We start from the raw sequence: 18,494 nt of genomic DNA on the forward strand, positions 1-18,494 counted from the left end.
ATGGTTGCTACAGTTTCAAAGCTAAGTGTGTGAGCTTACAGGGAGATGAGATATCTGTAGGATGGAAGAGAACTAGTGCTACATTAGCAGAAAACTGAAGAGAGTAATATGAGAGGGAGGTGGGTGAGGAAAGTATAAGAGGAGGTGGAGCGCACAGTGTTAAATTGTAGTACTGGGGTTGGTCACTGAGTACCCTGCACCTGTGTCTTTTGACAAAATCCAGTGATATTTCCGGAGTAAGTTATTTAAGCGATGAGACTTCGCAGTGCATGTTCAGCTCTACTGTTGGTTAAGTGTCATTCAATACATGTGCTGCAATAAGCCTGCTAGACAGTAACATAAGTCAGTACAAGGGAAAATGATACTTTTTTTTTTTTTCTTGGTAGCTTGTTCCAGGAGGTGTCAGTTCAGCATAGCGAGGAAAGGTGGTAGGGAGGCAGGTTTGAGATCTCAAGGAGCACAACCAAGTGCAGCTGCCCCAAAGGCTTTTACAGAGTTGCCTGCATGCTGCTGGCTCTCTGCCTTTAGGAGTAATGGGACTCCTGGGTATAGCGTAGCTAAGAACATGTTCATTACTGAATAGAAAAACCAACTGCCTGATAAACAATTTCATGATGAATTTCATGCCTAAATACTGAGCACTTCAAAAATGAACCATCTTACCTTTATCTACATGGGATATTGGGCTACAAAATCATATGCTAATAAACAATGGAGGTGGGACAAAAGCCACAGCTTTGGCTGAGAAGCAGAGCAGCTCCAGGAGGAGCGAGATTCCACCCTCTTCATGGCATGCCTGCTGTGTCTCCACTGGGCAGCCAGTGCCTCAAAGACAAATAAAGGGAAGTTCTTGCCATGCCTCCTTTTCTTTGCACCATCCCATATGCGGGCAAGTGAAGAGGAGGCAAAGCACAACAGCTGCCAACTTGCCTACGATGGGGGCTTCCTACATTGGTGTGAAGCTATAAGGCAGCACTGGCTGCCTTTCAGGCTGGGAAGATACCAGTGATGCATTGCAAAGAAACTGTATCTACGATTCTGTAAGGCTTGGGTCAAGGCTTTTTGATTAGTCACTGGGGAACAAGAGACAGCTAGACACTATTTAACATTGTTTGTTTTGAGTAACACATTCTGCTTACTGACAGAGTTGGCATGGAAACTGAATCAGCACTCATTTTTTAAAAGGATAGTCCATTCAGAGTGAGGTTAGTCATCAGCAGGCAAACCAAAGAGACTCGTGCTGCAGCTGCTAACACTTATACCTTGCTTGTGAATACACAGAATCCTCAAAATGGTAGTAGTCATATTACCCCAACTTTTATGGGAATAAATGTGCATCTATTGAGAATTATATTATGTGGTTTGGATGGGTTGTTTTGGTTTGGTTTGGTTTGTTTTTTTTAAGAGGGAAAAGTTATTTAATTATCTGAAATCCACAACAGAACTTTCTTATTTCTAGAAGATGCCTTATGTTTTTATGGATCAGTTGATTTTAGAGTTAACACAGTTCATATAAGCAATGGTGCTTGTAACATTGTGAAGGAAAATGGCATAATACATAAAAGGCTATAAGCTTAGCACTAGGGATCTGTGAATGTATAGCCAAGATGGAAGCCTACACAGCATGCAGAAAATGGCATTTTCAATTACTTTTCCTTTATTGATGAAAAAATTCAAGTTGTGCCTATTTCCATCATTTTTTTCCCCACACACAAGGACTGCATCAAAGAAACGGCTGCTGGTTTTCTGCACCAACTAGGCTGAGAAAATATTGATGGCTAAATTGCTGTTCAGTGGCATTTCATAAAGCGCCTGCTGGCATCCTGTTCTTAGATGCAGAATGATAAGTGTATATTTAAATTTGAAAAGTTTAATTTCATCTATAACCTTTGACTCCTGGCTTTTTGTATCCTCAGAACACAGACTATACATGCCTTCTTCATTGATACAGGATCTTGTTTACTTTACAGCAACTATTTACATTCAAGGCTATAATGCTGTTATCAAATTGATGAGGACGCTGATTTCTCTTTTCTTTGTGTTTACCAAGCAGATAATCTAAGTGACGCCCTGAAAAAGCTGAAGATAGCAACCACTGACAGCACAGCAGATAGCTTGGAGGGATGCTTGGACTGTCTGCTTCAAGCTCTGGCACAAAACAGTAAGTTGTATGCACCTTTCAAATTTTAAATTGTATAATGAGATCAGTGAATTAAAATGGAGGTACTAAAATGTGGCAGGACTGACTCAAGCAGTAGGCTGCTGGATTGACTGTTCTGGGTTTTGTCTTTTTTAACCCATATATCTGTAACATTCAGGTAGCATCGAAGACAGTGACAGTAAATACTGGATATTTGGAACAACTGTAGTCCAGTCCTTTTTCCAATATGATGAAGTAGCATAGTTACTTTCCCAATTGATCACTCAAGAAACAAAGAACAGGGATGGACAAATAAGCCTGATAGGATGGGGGGAGGGATATGGGAGCAGCTTGCTAATTCTGGTTAAAAGAACATAGTTTCCTATTTGTAACGTATTTCTTCTCATACTTATGATCACATATGTCTTATTTCCGGTAGTTTCAATTAGCAGAAGTAGGCTGGATATCCAAAGATGGTCCAAATTTGACATGTGGTATGATAACAAAAATAACTTAAGAATGGAACAAGATGTCTTGTCCCCACTCACAGTAGGCAGAAAGATATGATAAATGAAGATGACAGCTTATAAGACTGTTCAGAGTTTAACTTTCTTAGTGCTTCAGATGGTGGCAGAAGGAAAATCTGTGTACAATTTCAGGTCGAAAAACTTGTCAGGATAGATATAAGCCATGATTAGAAAGTCTTTATTTAAAAAAAATGTTAGTCTGTTGTAAATATCAATACACTCAAAAGTACATCCTATTAATAAGTCATGTTTCTTTCCTGTGATGGTATTCTATAAATCACAGCCTTTTGGCTTAGTTGGTCTAAAATACTTCTTCAGGTTTTTCACAAGAGAATATAAGCACCATCCATATCAAATCAAATATGGATTGTAACAGTCTCTGTGTTTAATGGTAGTGGGTCTTTAATTCTGATTATTTTGCAAGGAGATGTCAGCCAGGAAATAATAAAATATTTGGGTTTTAGATCAAGTAATTTTTTGAAGATGTGGGATTATTTTTCTTATGAGTTTATTTATAAGGTATATCCAATGATTTAATCCAACTTCCAACTGGATTTGGTACTTCCCAGTACTTTTAAGTATAACACTTAAATGATAAGTACTAAAAAGAACATGGTATGAAAAATGACAAAGTACTTCATCTAAATAACAGAGTTTACCATTTTGCCTGTAAAGGTCACATAGTTGTGTCACAGAACAAGTCTGGCAGATGCAAAATAATTTTGACTGATGTACATCAAACTTACCGATGCTTCCTTGCAACCAGATTACTCTCTTCTGTCTCAGTCTAGGGCTTTGCTCTTCCTTCCAAAATCTTTTCTCTTCTGGTCTCATAGCTGCCAGATCAGATAAGCAGATTATTGGGATTTTGACCTCTCTCTTTTGGGTAGTTTTAAAAAAAATTAGCTATAATCCCTCTGTCATTTACCATGATCTTTATGTGTACATCACGAATATAACCCTGCTGAGCTGCCATATGATATACATCTCTACGTATTTTCAGTTGCCGAAGATTGAGGGCAACTAAAATAACTCACTGAAAATTAAACAGGTTAAATGGGACGTTTTTTTCAACAGCTTGCTAGTGATTTAGGAGCCTGTATACCAATTCACTTTCAAGTGAGTTAGACACTTCAATACCTAAGTTTTGCTGAGTCTGTGGACAACAGGCCTTAGTTCTAAAGATAGCCTGATGATTTGGAAAAAAAAAATCCTCATAGAAGACAGGTTTCTATTTTGGAATAAATTTGTGAGGACAGCAGTACATTCAAAAGACTTCAGAGATTATGAGGTAAATTGCATGTAATAGATTGATTCAACAAATAGATACAGAATCAGCTTTCTAAACACTGCAGTCTCTGAGTTGTTATTGGGCTACCAATGTTATAACTGTCCTTCCTTTGACCAAACAACCAATGAATGTCCTTTCTCATAGTTCTCATCCATCCAGTTACCATGTTAATATGGATTTTGTTGATTGATTGTTTTTAGTTACAGTGTGTATTATCATACATATGATATCATATAGATATGGGATACACACTGTACCTCTTTATGTATAAATTATTATATAATAATAATTAGAAATCAGATTGTTTGTATAAAACTACATGCTAATTGTAACACAGAAAAAATTTAAATAAGATTTCTCAAGTAATTATTCTACTTTCCTGTAGTATATTCCCATGTGTATATTTATAATAATGCAGTATACATTCTGATTATAGTTCAGTAAATCATCATATTAGAGTAACACTAGAAAAACAAGCCATGCAAGGAACAGAGTTTATTTTAAGAGAATTTTATAGGACTGTGATTTCATTGGGAGTTCATGGTGGTATCATAAGTCACAGAACTTAAAGTTTTATTCAATTCATTAAGACTCAGAGATAAAAATATTATTTTATCTTATATAAAATTTAGTATATTACTAACACTCTAATGCAACCCACTCCCATCTACTGCCAGCCAAAACCGGCAGTTAAACCCAGTGTCAACACAACATTGAGGTTTTTAACAAAGGAAATAATCATTTCCACAACTTCAATTTGGGCATATTGCATGTGCATATGACTGTTTCAGAGAGCATTGCACTGCTTTTAATTGCTAACTTCATGCATGCAGCATAGGGTTGTGGCTGCTGCAGAAACATGTTAAATTTGTTAGTCTCTAACAGTACAATGACAAGTATAGTTCCATTTACTTTGCATACAGTCTTTTAACTTTTCATTAATGTTAAAACATTACAAACTACTTTCTTCCCATATTGTCAACCATATAGAAAGGGATGGCAAAGTTATGATGAATATTGTAGCTTTTAATTTCTTTTTATGTAATATGCTGCTTTTTGTTTTGTTTTCACACTCCTCCTGACAGCTGATCTTTTGATAATCCCAGACAGGCTGTAGTGCCCTGGAACATGATACCTTCTGTTGGCTTTATGAACTATTCTGCCATTTGTCACACCAGTCAAATTAAGGTGTATGCACACACATGTGCTATGCTACACAAGGGTGAATCAAATAGTTTGCTGAATGTGATAACTGCTAGTAAATATTTAGCAAGCCAAATTCAAATGGTTTTAGCTACTATTTGTCTAGAGATAGTTGTATAGCCCTTTGCATCTGAGACCCGGGTCTGAAAATCCTGCACAGATGGTTTCTTTAGGAGTCGTTGTTTGGAGAGACGTGTATTCCTGTTTATGCAGATATTTTAGTGCTTATCTGTCACCAGCACTTCTGGCTGAGGCCAGTCATATATGGACTAGCTTGAGGTACTAGATAAAACTGAGGACTTTAGGATGAAAGAGGCAACAATGACAGAGGGATAAGAGATAAGCATGCATTAGAAATGGTTTAGAATAATAAGAACATACCTCATTTTGTGTGGACTTCCTTCAGCATTCCCAGTGAAGTCAACTGACATAGCTGGAGACTGCACCCATAAGGCCTGCAGTAATGAAGACATGCAGTAACATTAGTGTAGACTCCCAGCTAATGTAAACGAGCATAGCTCCTTTCACCTCTGTGGATCTCTCTCATTCACATAAGCTGAGATTCTGTCAACCTTACTTCTGAAAGGAAAACATGAATGCTTGATCTCTCTCCATCCTCCAGCATTCACCATCTCTAGATTGCTAAACTTTCCATAATTTAGATTTTTAAAGGAAGGCTGTGGTGCATGATCCATAAGCAATGCTAGCAGCAAAGAAATAGAGTAAGCCATGCACTGAATGAAATACTGGCTTCTACTGAATCAGGAGGTGAAATTCATATATCACGTGTTTTCTTTTAAAAACTATATATTAAAACAAATGACTCCATTGTCTGCTCCATAGAATTTGGATTCTTTCTATATAGACATGGTTTGATGTGTTACTGTCAAGAAGGAATATTGCTGATCTGGAAGCAGACTGTTTACAGTAATATAAAGCGTGGAATGATCATAACAATCAGAAAAGGCAAAAAACAAGGAATTACTTTGTCAGAGAATGTGATTCTGAGGTTCTGCAGCTTTTTTTTGATTCAGTTTAAAAAAAAACCTCTGGGATTAACTGTGCATTGCAAAATGAAATTTAATTTTGTGTTTAATATGTCAGAATTCCTTACATTATAATTTGGGACTTCTTACAAACAGGGGTCATTTTCTTCCCCCTCTCCCCACAAATGGGCTAGAGTAATAAATAGCTTATCTTGTAGCTGCTTTATAATAATGTGTGTAAAGAAGAAAAGAATTGAAGTCTGCAGAAAAATCCATAGGAGGAAATTGGGGGAAGGAGAGCTCTGGTAGGTGAATCTGGATGCATTTTTCTCGGAGAAATGCAGTTGTGTCACCTCCCTGTGCTCACTGCAGAAGAGTGAGCGAGTGTCCTCCCCCTGGGCTTCAGGCTGCCCTCTGACCAACACACAAATGTCGCATACTTGTCTGCAGCCCACAGCCATCTACCTCAAGGTCTTAGCCATAGTTATGAAAGCTGTATATTTGTTCTGATATTTTTGCTAAGTTTCTGTCATATTTAGCAACTTTGGAATTGGAGGGCATTTTGTGGGTTTGTTTTTTTTTTTTAATGACAACTTAACAGAGGAATGTTCTCTGAAATCTCATTCATCCCCTACATACAAGTGGTACTGAAAGTTATGCTACAGATGCAAGGGAGGCATATTTGCTTTCCTGATCAACAGAAATTCTCAGTCCAAATACTGTAGAAAAATATCAGTATTAAACACAAGCTCCAGTGGCATCATTAGACTTGGTATATTACTGAATTTTTATTTTAATAATAAACAACAGCTGAATGTTACGAGCTCAAGTTACTTTCTATTTTGGAACCAAAACTTATCTTGTGAAAAAGAAAACAATGATTGGTTTCAAGGGTTTTAGTTTTAAAAACACAATGTTACATGTTTTACTATCAAAGAACATAGTATTTAGAACTGAACTAGTTATATATAAAAAAAATATTTGTGAGACAATGAATACAACTTCATCCATTTATGATTTTATTGGCTCAGATATTTTCAATTTAAGCCTTAATTGATGGCCGGCTAAAGAGAGAAAAATACGATAGCTTAACATATGCATTGCAGCTTGGAATTTATTAAAAAAAAAAAACACAAAACAAAACAAAAAACTTGTCAAAAGAATGAGTAAAGCACTTATGCACTGGAGAAAAGTGTTTTGAAAGATCGTATGCTTACATTTCTGGAAAGAAGTAGTAAATGCTTTATTTTTTTATTTTACCTAAAGAAAAATACGAGTACATACTATCGGATTTTAGGAAAAATAGCTTAATTGTATTGTATAGGGAAATACACCAGAAAACAATATTGGCCATCATTTTGTATCAACATACACAGATTTATACCTATTACGAGCCATCTCATAAATATTGTGCCTATCAAAAAAGTACAGTTAACTTAAGAACCGCATGAAGTTCAACAAGGCCAAGTGCAAGGTGCTGCACGTGGGTCGGGGCAATCCCAAGCACAAATACAGACTGGGCGGAGAATGGATTGAGAGCAGCCCTGAGGAGAAGGACTTGGGGGTGATGGTTGACAAGAAGCTCAACATAAGCCGGCAGTGCGTGCTTGCAGCCCAGAAGGCCCACCGCATCCTGAACTCTGCATCAAATCAGCATGGCCAGCAGGTTGAGGGAGGTGATTCTGCCCCTTTACTCCACTCTCGTGAGACCCCGCCTGGAGTGCTGCGTTCAGCTCTGAGGCCCCCAACATAAGAAGGACATGGAGCTGTTGGAGTGAGTCCAGACGAGGGCCACGAAGATGATCAGAGGGCTGGAACAGCTCTCCTATGAAGACAGGCTGAGAGAGTTGGGGCTCTTCAGCCTGGAGAAGAGAAGGCTCCAGGGAGACCTCATAGCAGCCTTCCAGTATCTGCAGGGGGCCTACAGGGAAGCAGGAGAGGGGCTTTTTACAAGAGCATATAGTGACAGGAAGAGGGGGGAATGGTTTTAAACTGAAAGAGGGTAGATTTAGATTAGATATTAGGAAGAAATTCTTTACTGTGAGGGTGGTGAGACACTGGCACAGGTTGCCCAGAGAAGTTGTGGCTGCCCCCTCCCTGGCAGTGTTTAAGGCCAGGATGGATGAGGCTTTGAGCAACCTGGTCTAGAGGAAAGGTGTCCCTGCCTGTGACAGGGGGGTTGAAACTAGATGATCTTTAAGGTCCCTTCCAACCCAAACCATTCTATGATTCTAAGATCCTCAAATAGAGGTCCACAAGAAAGGACTGCTGGAGGAAAAAAACAAAAAAACAAAAAACCAAAAAAACAACCAAGAAGGAAATAGAGGTTTTCTTTTGAACCACAGGCATTCTGGGATGTAATTATTGCAGTAACACAAAAAAAAAATGTTATTGGTAGTCCAGACATGCTGCATTTCAGATACAAGAGGTTACAGCAGACATAAATAACCCAGTTTTGACAGATGAGAAATCTGAAAATCTGCCGAGAAGGTTATTTTTGGCTCTGATATAATCAGTGTAAGAGGCTGAAAATGCCCACTAATCCCAGCCTTCAGCACCTGGCTCTGAAAAATGTCTGACATGTAATTGAAATGCAAAGGCTAACACATGCATTTGAAACATTTATTTACATATACTTTCTGGGAGGCTAAGAGTATGAGTTTACAAGTTTGTGTGTAAAAATGGTTAAGCAAAATCACACCAATAAAGATAAGCTTAAGTGAGAGGGCAGGGCCCTAATTTTGAAAGGGATTTAGAAATTTTGGAAAGCTCTTACAGTTTAAAATAATGCACTTTACCTTGAAGATGTGGTTCGCTAAGATGCCGTATTTACTATTTGTTGAGCTATGCTGATACGTGGTAACTCAAGGAACCATCAAATGACACATGAAAATTTTAAATTCATGTTTGAAACTGGGAATTTCAGCATTATGCTAAGGCTTCTTTGGCATGTCATTTTTCTCCCCATAATGAACACAGTTTCTTTATGTTATTTTGTTTTGCCCCAAAACATATTTTGTCTATATACTGTAGCCATGTTTTGTTTTGAATCTACTCACTGGGTTGTATCAGAGAAAATAATACCGTGTTACAAACTTCCTGGGCAACTGCTGGGAAGCCTTTGCCCTCACTTCCTGCTGTTTCAGCTTTATGATGATGAGATCATGAGCTCAGCCCACCTACCCAAACCTTCTGTTCAGGTTTTCTCTTGAAAGTCACAGTGGGTTTTTTGAAACACATTGGTTCCTATTGATGGCATCACAGGGGAGGATGTGTTAGCATCTGGAGTGCTTAAGAAAATGTTGGTTTTCTGCAGAGACTGCAGATTTCTCACATTCCTTCATCAGTGATGAAACTTTCCATCCAATGCCCTGAATCTTCTCTAGGCACTTGCTTTCAAAGGCATCTAGTTTTCTGTCTTTAATGTTTTGGTGGATTTCCAGTTCTCACAACCATATGTTAACACAGAGGTTATATTTGAGTTAGAAATTCTTCATTTTATTCTGTTCTTTATAGCTGTGGCTTCCATATGTTTTTGAATTTAGTTAGTACTCATGCTCTTCCTATACTTGATGTTCCTTTTTCTGATCTTGACTGGCCATAGAAGATGGGACAAGTCCTCTACTGGAGCAGAAAAATCATGGAGAATTTAGAAACAATGTTTCGTAGTTGTTAGATTCAGGGCTTAACTGAAAAAAAGATCTGCTTCTCCAAAATTTTAAAATGTATTATTGTCGCTATTAATGCCTATGATTTATGAAAAGAAGAATGAGAGCTCTACCTATTTTTATTTCCTTTTTGGACTTTTTTGACAGTTCAGTGTACATACTCCTATTCATTGCAGAGTCAGGTAAGCAGCTCTCTGCTTAACTTTAGCACGTGAGAGTGCCATCTGATTTCAGTGAAATCTTGCACCTCTTAGTACACACAGGATCAAGCAATATTAATTTCATTTTTGTTTCTATGATCCTCTCACACATTAGTATGAAAGTAAAAGACACGCTACCCTCCCACCCCAAACACAGAAAAAATTAAGTTGTAGAACCTTTTGTCCTAGCAGAGTTATTCTAAGGTATAAACATCACCTGAATTCACTTTAATTTTTTCCATTGGCTAGACATTTTAAGCTTACTCCTTTCCCTTTCTGAAGCATGGAGGAAAAAACTCCACATTTCACAGCTTGCTCAAGCAAACCTGTCCTTAAACATCACCAAACCCTTTCTCTGTTTTGAAGAGACTGTTTGAGCAGAATAGGAGTAAAATGAGGTGTAAGAATAAAATGAAGTGACAATCATTTCATGTGGATTGTGACCAAGTATCAATGCTTTCATGACTGTGAATGCTTGCACAGCATTATAGTTTAAAACAAAACAGTAACCGTCTGTAGACCCTATTCTGACCCTCACGTGGAAGATTAACTTTTGGGTACTGTTGTTTCATATAAATAAAAAACGAGCACTCAGCACCCCCACAGATTTAATACACTTTACTAACAAGTAAGCTGTAACAGCACAAGCACATCAAGGTAGCATAGCACAAGCAAGTGGGTAGACGATGGTACCAATTAGATCAATGGCCTATTAAACCGTTAACTAGTAAAATTGAGTCCAATGACAAATAAAATTTCCCTGCTCTCTTATTCCTCTTTGATCTTTAGCATCTCCCTTTCTTCATAGCAGCAGTCTCTTTTCCAGGTGGATTTTTGATCCTCCTCAGGTCTGCCCTCCAATGTTCCCTAGTATATGTCACCCACCTGTGATCTTAGAAGGAGGAAGAGGCCACCCATGTATGTATGCTCAGACACAGCAGACACATGCCTGCATGTTAGTCCCGATATTTAAGTGTCCCAGCCTGACCATTCAAACAAGCAACAGATTTATGGTGTATATCCATGAAAAGGAAATATGCAGATGAAAGCTAGAATATCCTCCTCCAAAAAGACAAAACCAAAACAGTATTATTGCTAATTGTCTGCTGAAATCTATAGTTATCTGCTGAGATTAAAGTATTCTTTAGGAAGATGGTGGCCTTAGCCCATGACAAAGATTTTCCTGCTTTATTATTCCTGGTTTGTCTTGGAAACTACAAAAATATTAAGAATAGCACTGAGCTGCCCCTAGTACCTTGTAGAACTCATTTTCTTTGTGTGTTGGAGACATGAACTGGTGTCTGTTTAGCAACTGCTAAATTTTGATCCAGCTTCTTTGGACTTCAGTGGTGCAGGGATAATGTATTTAATACTACTCAAACCAAGGGAGGGAGAGGGAATAGAAATGAAAAAGGAAAAAATGAAACTAAGTGGATGAGTAACAAGGAACAAAGTAGTGCATAAGATTTTTTAGAGGAAGGAGAGAAATGGGAGAAGGGAAGAAGAGATTTAAAGATAAAATTTTTGAAAAAAAACCCCAAGCTAAATTCAGGTACCTAGCTTGGTAATGTATGCCATAGCTTCGTAATTCCCACTGTCTTCACAGAATCACAGAATCACAGAATGTTAGGGATTGGAAGGGACCTCGAAAGATCATCTAGTCCAATCCCCCTGCCGGGGCAGGATTGCCTAGACCATATCACACAGGAACACATCCAGGCGGGTTTTGAATGTCTCCAGAGAAGGAGACTCCACAACCTCTCTGGGCAGCCTGTTCCAGTGTTCAGTCACCCTCACCGTAAAGAAGTTTTTCCTCATATTTAAGTGGAACCTCCTGTGTTCCAGCTTGCACCCATTGCCCCTTGTCCTGTCAAGGGATGTCACTGAGAAGAGCCTGGCTCCATCCTCTTGACACTTGCCCTTGACATATTTATAAACATTAATGAGGTCACCCCTCAGTCTCCTCTTCTCCAAGCTAAAGAGACCCAGCTCCCTCAGCCTCTCCTCATAAGGGAGATGTTCCACTCCCTTAATCATCTTCGTGGCTCTGCGCTGGACACTCTCTAGCAGTTCCCTGTCCTTGAACTGAGGGGCCCAGATCTGGACACAATATTCCAGATGCGGCCTCACCAGGGCAGAGTAGAGGGGGGAGGAGAACCTCTCTCGACCTGCTGACCACACCCCTTCTAATACACCCCAGGATGCCATTGGCCTTCTTGGCCACAAGGGCACACTGCTGGCTCATGGTCATCCTGTTGTCCACTAGGAGCCCCAGGTCCCTTTCCCCTACGCTGGTCTCCAACAGGTCTGCCCCCAACTTGTACTGGTACATGGGGTTGTTCTTGCCCAGATGCAGGACTCTACACTTGCCCTTGTTATATTTCATTAAATTTCTCCCCGCCCAACTCTCCAGCCTGTCCAGGTCCCTCTGAATGGCTGCGCAGCCTTCCGGCGCATCAGCCGCTCCTCCCAGTTTTGTGTCATCAGCGAACTTGCTGACAGTGCACTCTAATTCCTCATCCAAGTCATTAATGAATATATTGAATAGAACTGGTCCCAGAACCGACCCTTGCGGGACTCCGCTAGACACAGACCTCCAACTGGACTCTGTTCCATTGACCACCACTCTCTGGCTTCTTTCCTTCAGCCAGTTCACAATCCACCTCACTACCCGATCATCCAGACCACACTTCCCCAGTTTAGCTGCGAGGATGCTGTGGGAGACCGTGTCAAACGCTTTACTGAAATCGAGATAGACCACATCCACAGCTTTACCATCATCTATCCACCGGGTAACATCCTCATAAAAGGCTATCAAGTTGGTTGAGCATGACTTCCCGTTGGTGAAGCCATGCTGAGTGCCCCTAATGATCCCCCTATCCTTGATGTGCCTAGAGACAGCACCAAGAACAAGTTGTTCCATCACCTTTCCGGGGATGGAGGTGAGGCTGACCGGTTTATAGTTACCCGGGTCCTCCTCCTTGCCCTTTTTGAAGACTGGAGTGACATTCGCTTTCCTCCAGTCCTCAGGCACCTCTCCCGTTGCCCACGAGTTAGCAAAGATGATGGAGAGTGGCCTAGCAATGACTTCCGCCAGCTCCCTCAGCACCCGCGGGTGCATCCCATCAGGGCCCATGGATTTACGGACGTCCAGATTGCTTAATTGGTCCCTGACCCAGCCCTCATCAACCAAGACAGATTCCTCCTCTATCCTGACTTCTTCTGAGGCCTCAGGGGTCCGTGGCTCCTCAGGACAGCCTCCAACAGTATAGACAGAGGCAAAGAAGGCATTCAGTAACTCCGCCTTCTTTTTATCCTCTGTCTCCAGGACCCCCACCTCATTCATCAGTGGGCCTACATTGCCTCTAGTGCTGGCTTTACCTGCAATGTATTTGAAGAAGCCCTTTCTGTTGTCCTTGACCTCTCTTGCAAGGTTTAATTCCAAGGAAGCCCCTGTCTTCTGCAACAGCTGCCTATACTCAGAATCTCTATTGATTTATCTCGGTATGGTACTGCAGCATACATGTTCAGAGCACAGAGCAAAGGAAAGGTCCTGATTCTGCCAACATTTACGTATGTTCTTACCTTTAAGGACACAGATTTTTACATTCTGATAGTCTCACCACGCTCAAGAGGTATATTTGTATGTATAAAGCTATGTAGATAGCAAAGCATTTGCATGTTCAGAGCCAAAATATGTACAGCCTCTTTTAGCAATTCCTTTGTTTTGGGTCACCATAAGTCTTGATTCTTATATGACAGTAGGTGTCAAGGAAAGTGTTCTTCCTTCAAAGGTGTATTTCCATTTTATTTCTTAGTACACTGTCTTTGCTGAGTGTCATATAAACCTGTTTTTCTCCATGAGGAGTATAAAGTTATAAAATTAAAGGAAAAAGCATGACATACGCATTTAGCTTTTGCAATTGAATTATGTTTTACAACATCTATATTCGTAGAAATTAATATAACATTTAACATAATTGGTAATATTTTTCATGACCAAAAATCATTTTGATTGGCTTGTATGCATAAAATCAAGTCTTACACTCACACAAATGGTGACAATGCATTACAGAGGAAAAAAATTTTGACAGGAGCATTTTCATATAGAGAGATAGTTTTGCTGAGAAAATGAAGATAGTACATAAAATCCTGAGGAAGGTTTTATATTCTGCTGCTAGGGAAGGCTTAGGCTTGCTTTTGCAGTAGTGAGGATGGAAACCATCTAAGTACAGATGCAGTTTCTATTGGCTAAAACATTCCTTTGCTACAACACCTTACACCACATCCCTCAGAATGTAACATTACCAACAAAACAGACTTTTATTATTTTTGTAGCTTGTGACAGTATAGCTGCATGAGCAGTAAGGGTTTGCTGGTAGGAAGCTGTCAAACCAAAATCCTGCATCTTAGACCAGCGTACTCATACAAGCAAGAATTTCTAGTCTGCCTCTGATGCAGATAATCTCTTGTAGAGCCAGAGGTTCAAATTGAATTGGGCCAGCTCAGCCAGTTAAAGTCATTGCAGTCCATTAAGTTTGCCTGAGAAGATTTCTAGTCAAATGCCTCTCTGAAAGCTGGGGATCCTGATGGATATCTTGTAAGAGGGAGTTTTGGCTCAAATACTGTGTTATAAAGCATTCCTTCTTTTTGCTGAAGAAGGATGTTTGTTTCATTTTAGCTCATGAAGCTGTTTCCTTTTCATGGCACTGTATGTACATAATCCAGAAATGTTTCATCATAAGTGCTGCATATATTATATTATTACAGTATACCTATTTAATTGGAATATACTAAATCAGGGTGACTGCTTGTTATTGGACTGTCTCCCAGTAAACTGGCATATACTAATGATACTGAATGGTAATCAGTGCTGCTTAGTGGGATTATATTTTACATAAATTCCTCTTAATAGTGATGTATTTAGTTAATGCCAGATAGTTAAAGATGTTTATCCAAGTGTTAAATTCCAAGTGCTATTCACTGAATACACAATGTGCCAAGTAAAGATTAAATATTATATATTTTTTCTTCGCACAAGGCATCAGTGAATAGCAGTTCCAGATAATTGAATTGACAAATTTGGTTTTAGTTTGCATTTTTGAAATGCAATACAGAAGCAAAGGAAAAGGCCTGCCTTTTGAAATGCAATATAGAAGCAAAGGAAAAGGCCTGATTTTTGCAAAAAAATTGTATTTAGAGATCATGTAATTAACAATTTCAGGTCTGAAATTTCATTCTTAATTCTGTCCCAGTCCCTTATGACTTACAAACGTGCTCTTTTTTAGATTAGCTTTTCCTTAAGCTATTTTGGCAGCAAAACTTTTTAAAAACATCAGTAGCTAGAAAATTCCTTTGTATGTAGAGGTGCTCTTCCAATAAGCACAGGGCAGAATTTTACAGGAAGCATTTGAACTTGCTTGAGAGCGCTCTTAAGAGATTGCTTAAAAGGAATATGAAACACTTCCTGCATATAATGCACAGCTTTCAAATCTGATTTGATTTTTAAACTAAATCAAATTTGGAAAAAGGATTTTACACCATGGGCCTAGTATTTCTGTTTTACACGTTGAAAAACTAAAGCATGAGGATACTTAAGGCTTTACCCAGGGTCCTTCAATAAGTGCAGTTAGTACAAGTAACGGAGGAGGCAGATTGAAATGTCCACACAGGCTGAGTATAAAACATGAAGATGCTGGTGGATTACATTTGTGCTAAGATGCCAGACAATGAACTTGGCAGCTGAGGCACTTATATCAAACTCTTTCAGCAACTGTGCTACTGAAGTGGTTATCTCCTGCAGAGGGTGAGTCAGAAAGTGGGAGCGAGGGAACTAACAGCTCAGATAAACCCACCAAACTATATATGCATCAGGGCTCTAAACTAGATCCAGTTCAGGAACTCAGGGGTTCCAAGCTGCCTAATTTTAATATTGTGCCTTGTGCTGTGACATATCCGTGGAAGTACTGATGTGCATATTTCTTCATTGAAGGCAAAGCTGTCATGTATGTTTATTAAATTACTTCATTGGTACCTGCAACAGGCTATTCAAGAGGTGGGTCTCATCCTGAATTTCACTTTTGTTCATTGGACATAGCTTTTGGAGAATTTAGTCAGTGGGAATCATGCAGCTATGGTTGGTGAATCTGTCTCTCCATCTGTCCTTCCTTCCTTGTTAGAGCTGAGATTTTAATTACAAACATCTGTGCACTATCTCTGTTTCTTCATTAAAAATTAGAATTGAAGTTGCCCTGTTGCTGCTGGCAGAGACAGAACAGAGCAAATACCACAATGGAAACATTTGCACAGTTAAGGGAAAATTCTCCTTCCCTGCCTCCTAGAGATCTAGTTTGAAGGATAGGTGAGCAAGCAGATTGTGTTTGTGGGGATTTCCCCATGTGAGGAGGAGCACGCCAAAAGGAAGCTATATTTATACATTTATTTCTATATATAAATTATTATTAGATGATTTTTTTTCTGTAAAAACAACTCTTGATAATTGGAACAGTCTTTTTGGCTAAGGTATGTTATAAACAAAAGCCTCCTTATCAGTGGTGCATTCTTTGTTGCATGAGAGCACATAATTTGTTTTGCTGAGATTCTTTACAACCCGCCTTTTGTGCTCTTGTAGTCAGACTAAAATCTCCATTTTGTGGTTTGGAAAATACAGTAGGAGGCTATGGAGAGAGAGATGATGCTTCTTGAGGGAGGCCGTATATGGAGAGAGCATCAGTACTTGCTCTTGATCACAAGAACCTTTTTTACTGTGGTGATTAGGAGGATGTGCCAGTTAGAAAGATATCCCTTGCTCCCTTCATTCTCCTCCCTTCTGCCTTCTGAAAGAGCAGATGGAAGATTCTTTTCATGGTATACGTGGCTCATCATTATTTATTCATGTGTTCATCTTTCTCTTTCTGATGAGAGTACACGTAGGAGGGACATTATAAAGCCAAGGTAATTTTCTGCAGTAGTTTCAGGAGGTTTATAAAACATCTTTGGAGCTAGAAATACATACATTTTTCAAAAGAGTACATTGCAAACACGGTTGGCTTAATAAAGAGGACACTCACGAAGCTGCTTATTTATAATTCTGTGGTGTCCCTCATTTCTCATGTAAAGCTCCACAACATGGGAATTATTGCAGTGCTAGCCTTCACTACTGTTTGGTTACATCTAATAGTATAACTTATACTCATTGTGCATAGAGAACAGGAATGGTGAACCTATAGTTTTCTTCTGCTAGCAAGGGCAAAGTAGTAGCACTTCTGACAGATATGCCTTGCCTTTCCCTTCCCTCTTTGTTTCACTTGAAGATGGATGAGATGATGCAGAGAGGAGAGAAGAGTGAAAGAGGAGTGAAATTTCACAGGAAATAGAGCTGAGAGGGGAGAGAGTGTAGAATTTAATTTGAGACACTCATTGGAATTTTTTTCCCTATAGTGGTTTCTGCTACTTAATTAAGCAGTCTGATAGCCACAGTGCTCAGCTCTCCAGCTCTGATCTGTGGCATTAAAGAATTTCCTGCCCACACCCTTTGTTATTCTGACTTCAGGCACTGCAAAAACCATGAAAAGCAAGGATATTGACATTTTAATCACCCAGCTATGACATTAATAAGATTTTGGCACTATGTGATCTAATATACCCTTTGTCTTTATATCTAGTGATATAAAGAGACATCTAAAGCTGCAGGTTTAACCTTAGAGGTTTTTTCCCCAAATTATACTGCTGTGGCACATCACTGTATGATATTGTGTGCAAAAGGGCTGTTTCTAAAGCAGCATTATTACAGTCCTACAGTTTCTTTGCTTTTCGATAGGGGGCAGTGGGTGCTCTACAGGTGGGTTGGTGCGTGCAGACTGAAAATCAGGCTTTAAAAGAAAGCGTTTGAAATCTGGACATCACATATAGCAAAAGGATTTTGAGGTGTGGCACCCGAATGTCAGGCTACCTAGATTGTTAGGTTTCCTTAAGAGACAAATTGAACAGATTTGAAAGGGGCTGCAGTTCTGCTAAAGGAGTTAAAATGGTAAGCATAAGCCAACTTTTTAGCGTGTGATTAACGTTCGCTATAATTTCCTTTTTCTCCATTATAAAAAGAATGGTAGGAGATTATGTGGTGGAGATTTTGCCTAGATCTTACTTGTTTCTAGAGAAACATTTGGTTTTACTTGTTCCAACTACAATTGACAATACATTGAAATAGCAATTCAAAAGATGACAACAGAAATAAATTTTCAAAATAATTTAGCCTCTAATAATTTACTAGAAGCCCAGAATGAAACAAGCATGCAGCAGATTCATATCCTTAACAAACAATACCTCTTTTGTGCATACATATGCAGACAAGAAGCCAGGCAGGCCTTCTCCAGCCTCTGAAGAGAACAAATAAAGGCAAGAATTGAGGGTTGCCTATGCTAAAGCCACTAGCAATTTCTAATTCTCAGCAAACCCCAAACTATTTCTCCTAGGCCCAGGC

At 39.3% G+C, this 18,494-nt stretch overlaps 1 protein-coding gene across 4 annotated transcripts in view; it reads left to right on the forward strand.

Annotated features, from left to right (window-relative positions):
- The window catches only part of RAP1GDS1 (Rap1 GTPase-GDP dissociation stimulator 1), a 112,286-nt gene that overhangs the window by 37,299 nt on the left and 56,493 nt on the right, over positions 1–18,494 (forward strand). For 2 of the 4 annotated variants that reach the window (XM_068402847.1, XM_068402850.1), the window contains exon 2: positions 2,051–2,161. In XM_068402847.1, coding sequence (XP_068258948.1) covers positions 2,051–2,161 — 111 coding nt within the window. The remainder of the gene's footprint in view (positions 1–2,050; positions 2,162–18,494) is intronic. The other 2 variants (XM_068402849.1, XM_068402848.1) reach the window with 1 other exon arrangement.

Source organism: Nyctibius grandis, chromosome 6 (assembly GCF_013368605.1).
Source record: "Nyctibius grandis isolate bNycGra1 chromosome 6, bNycGra1.pri, whole genome shotgun sequence".
Taxonomy (NCBI): domain Eukaryota; kingdom Metazoa; phylum Chordata; class Aves; order Nyctibiiformes; family Nyctibiidae; genus Nyctibius; species Nyctibius grandis.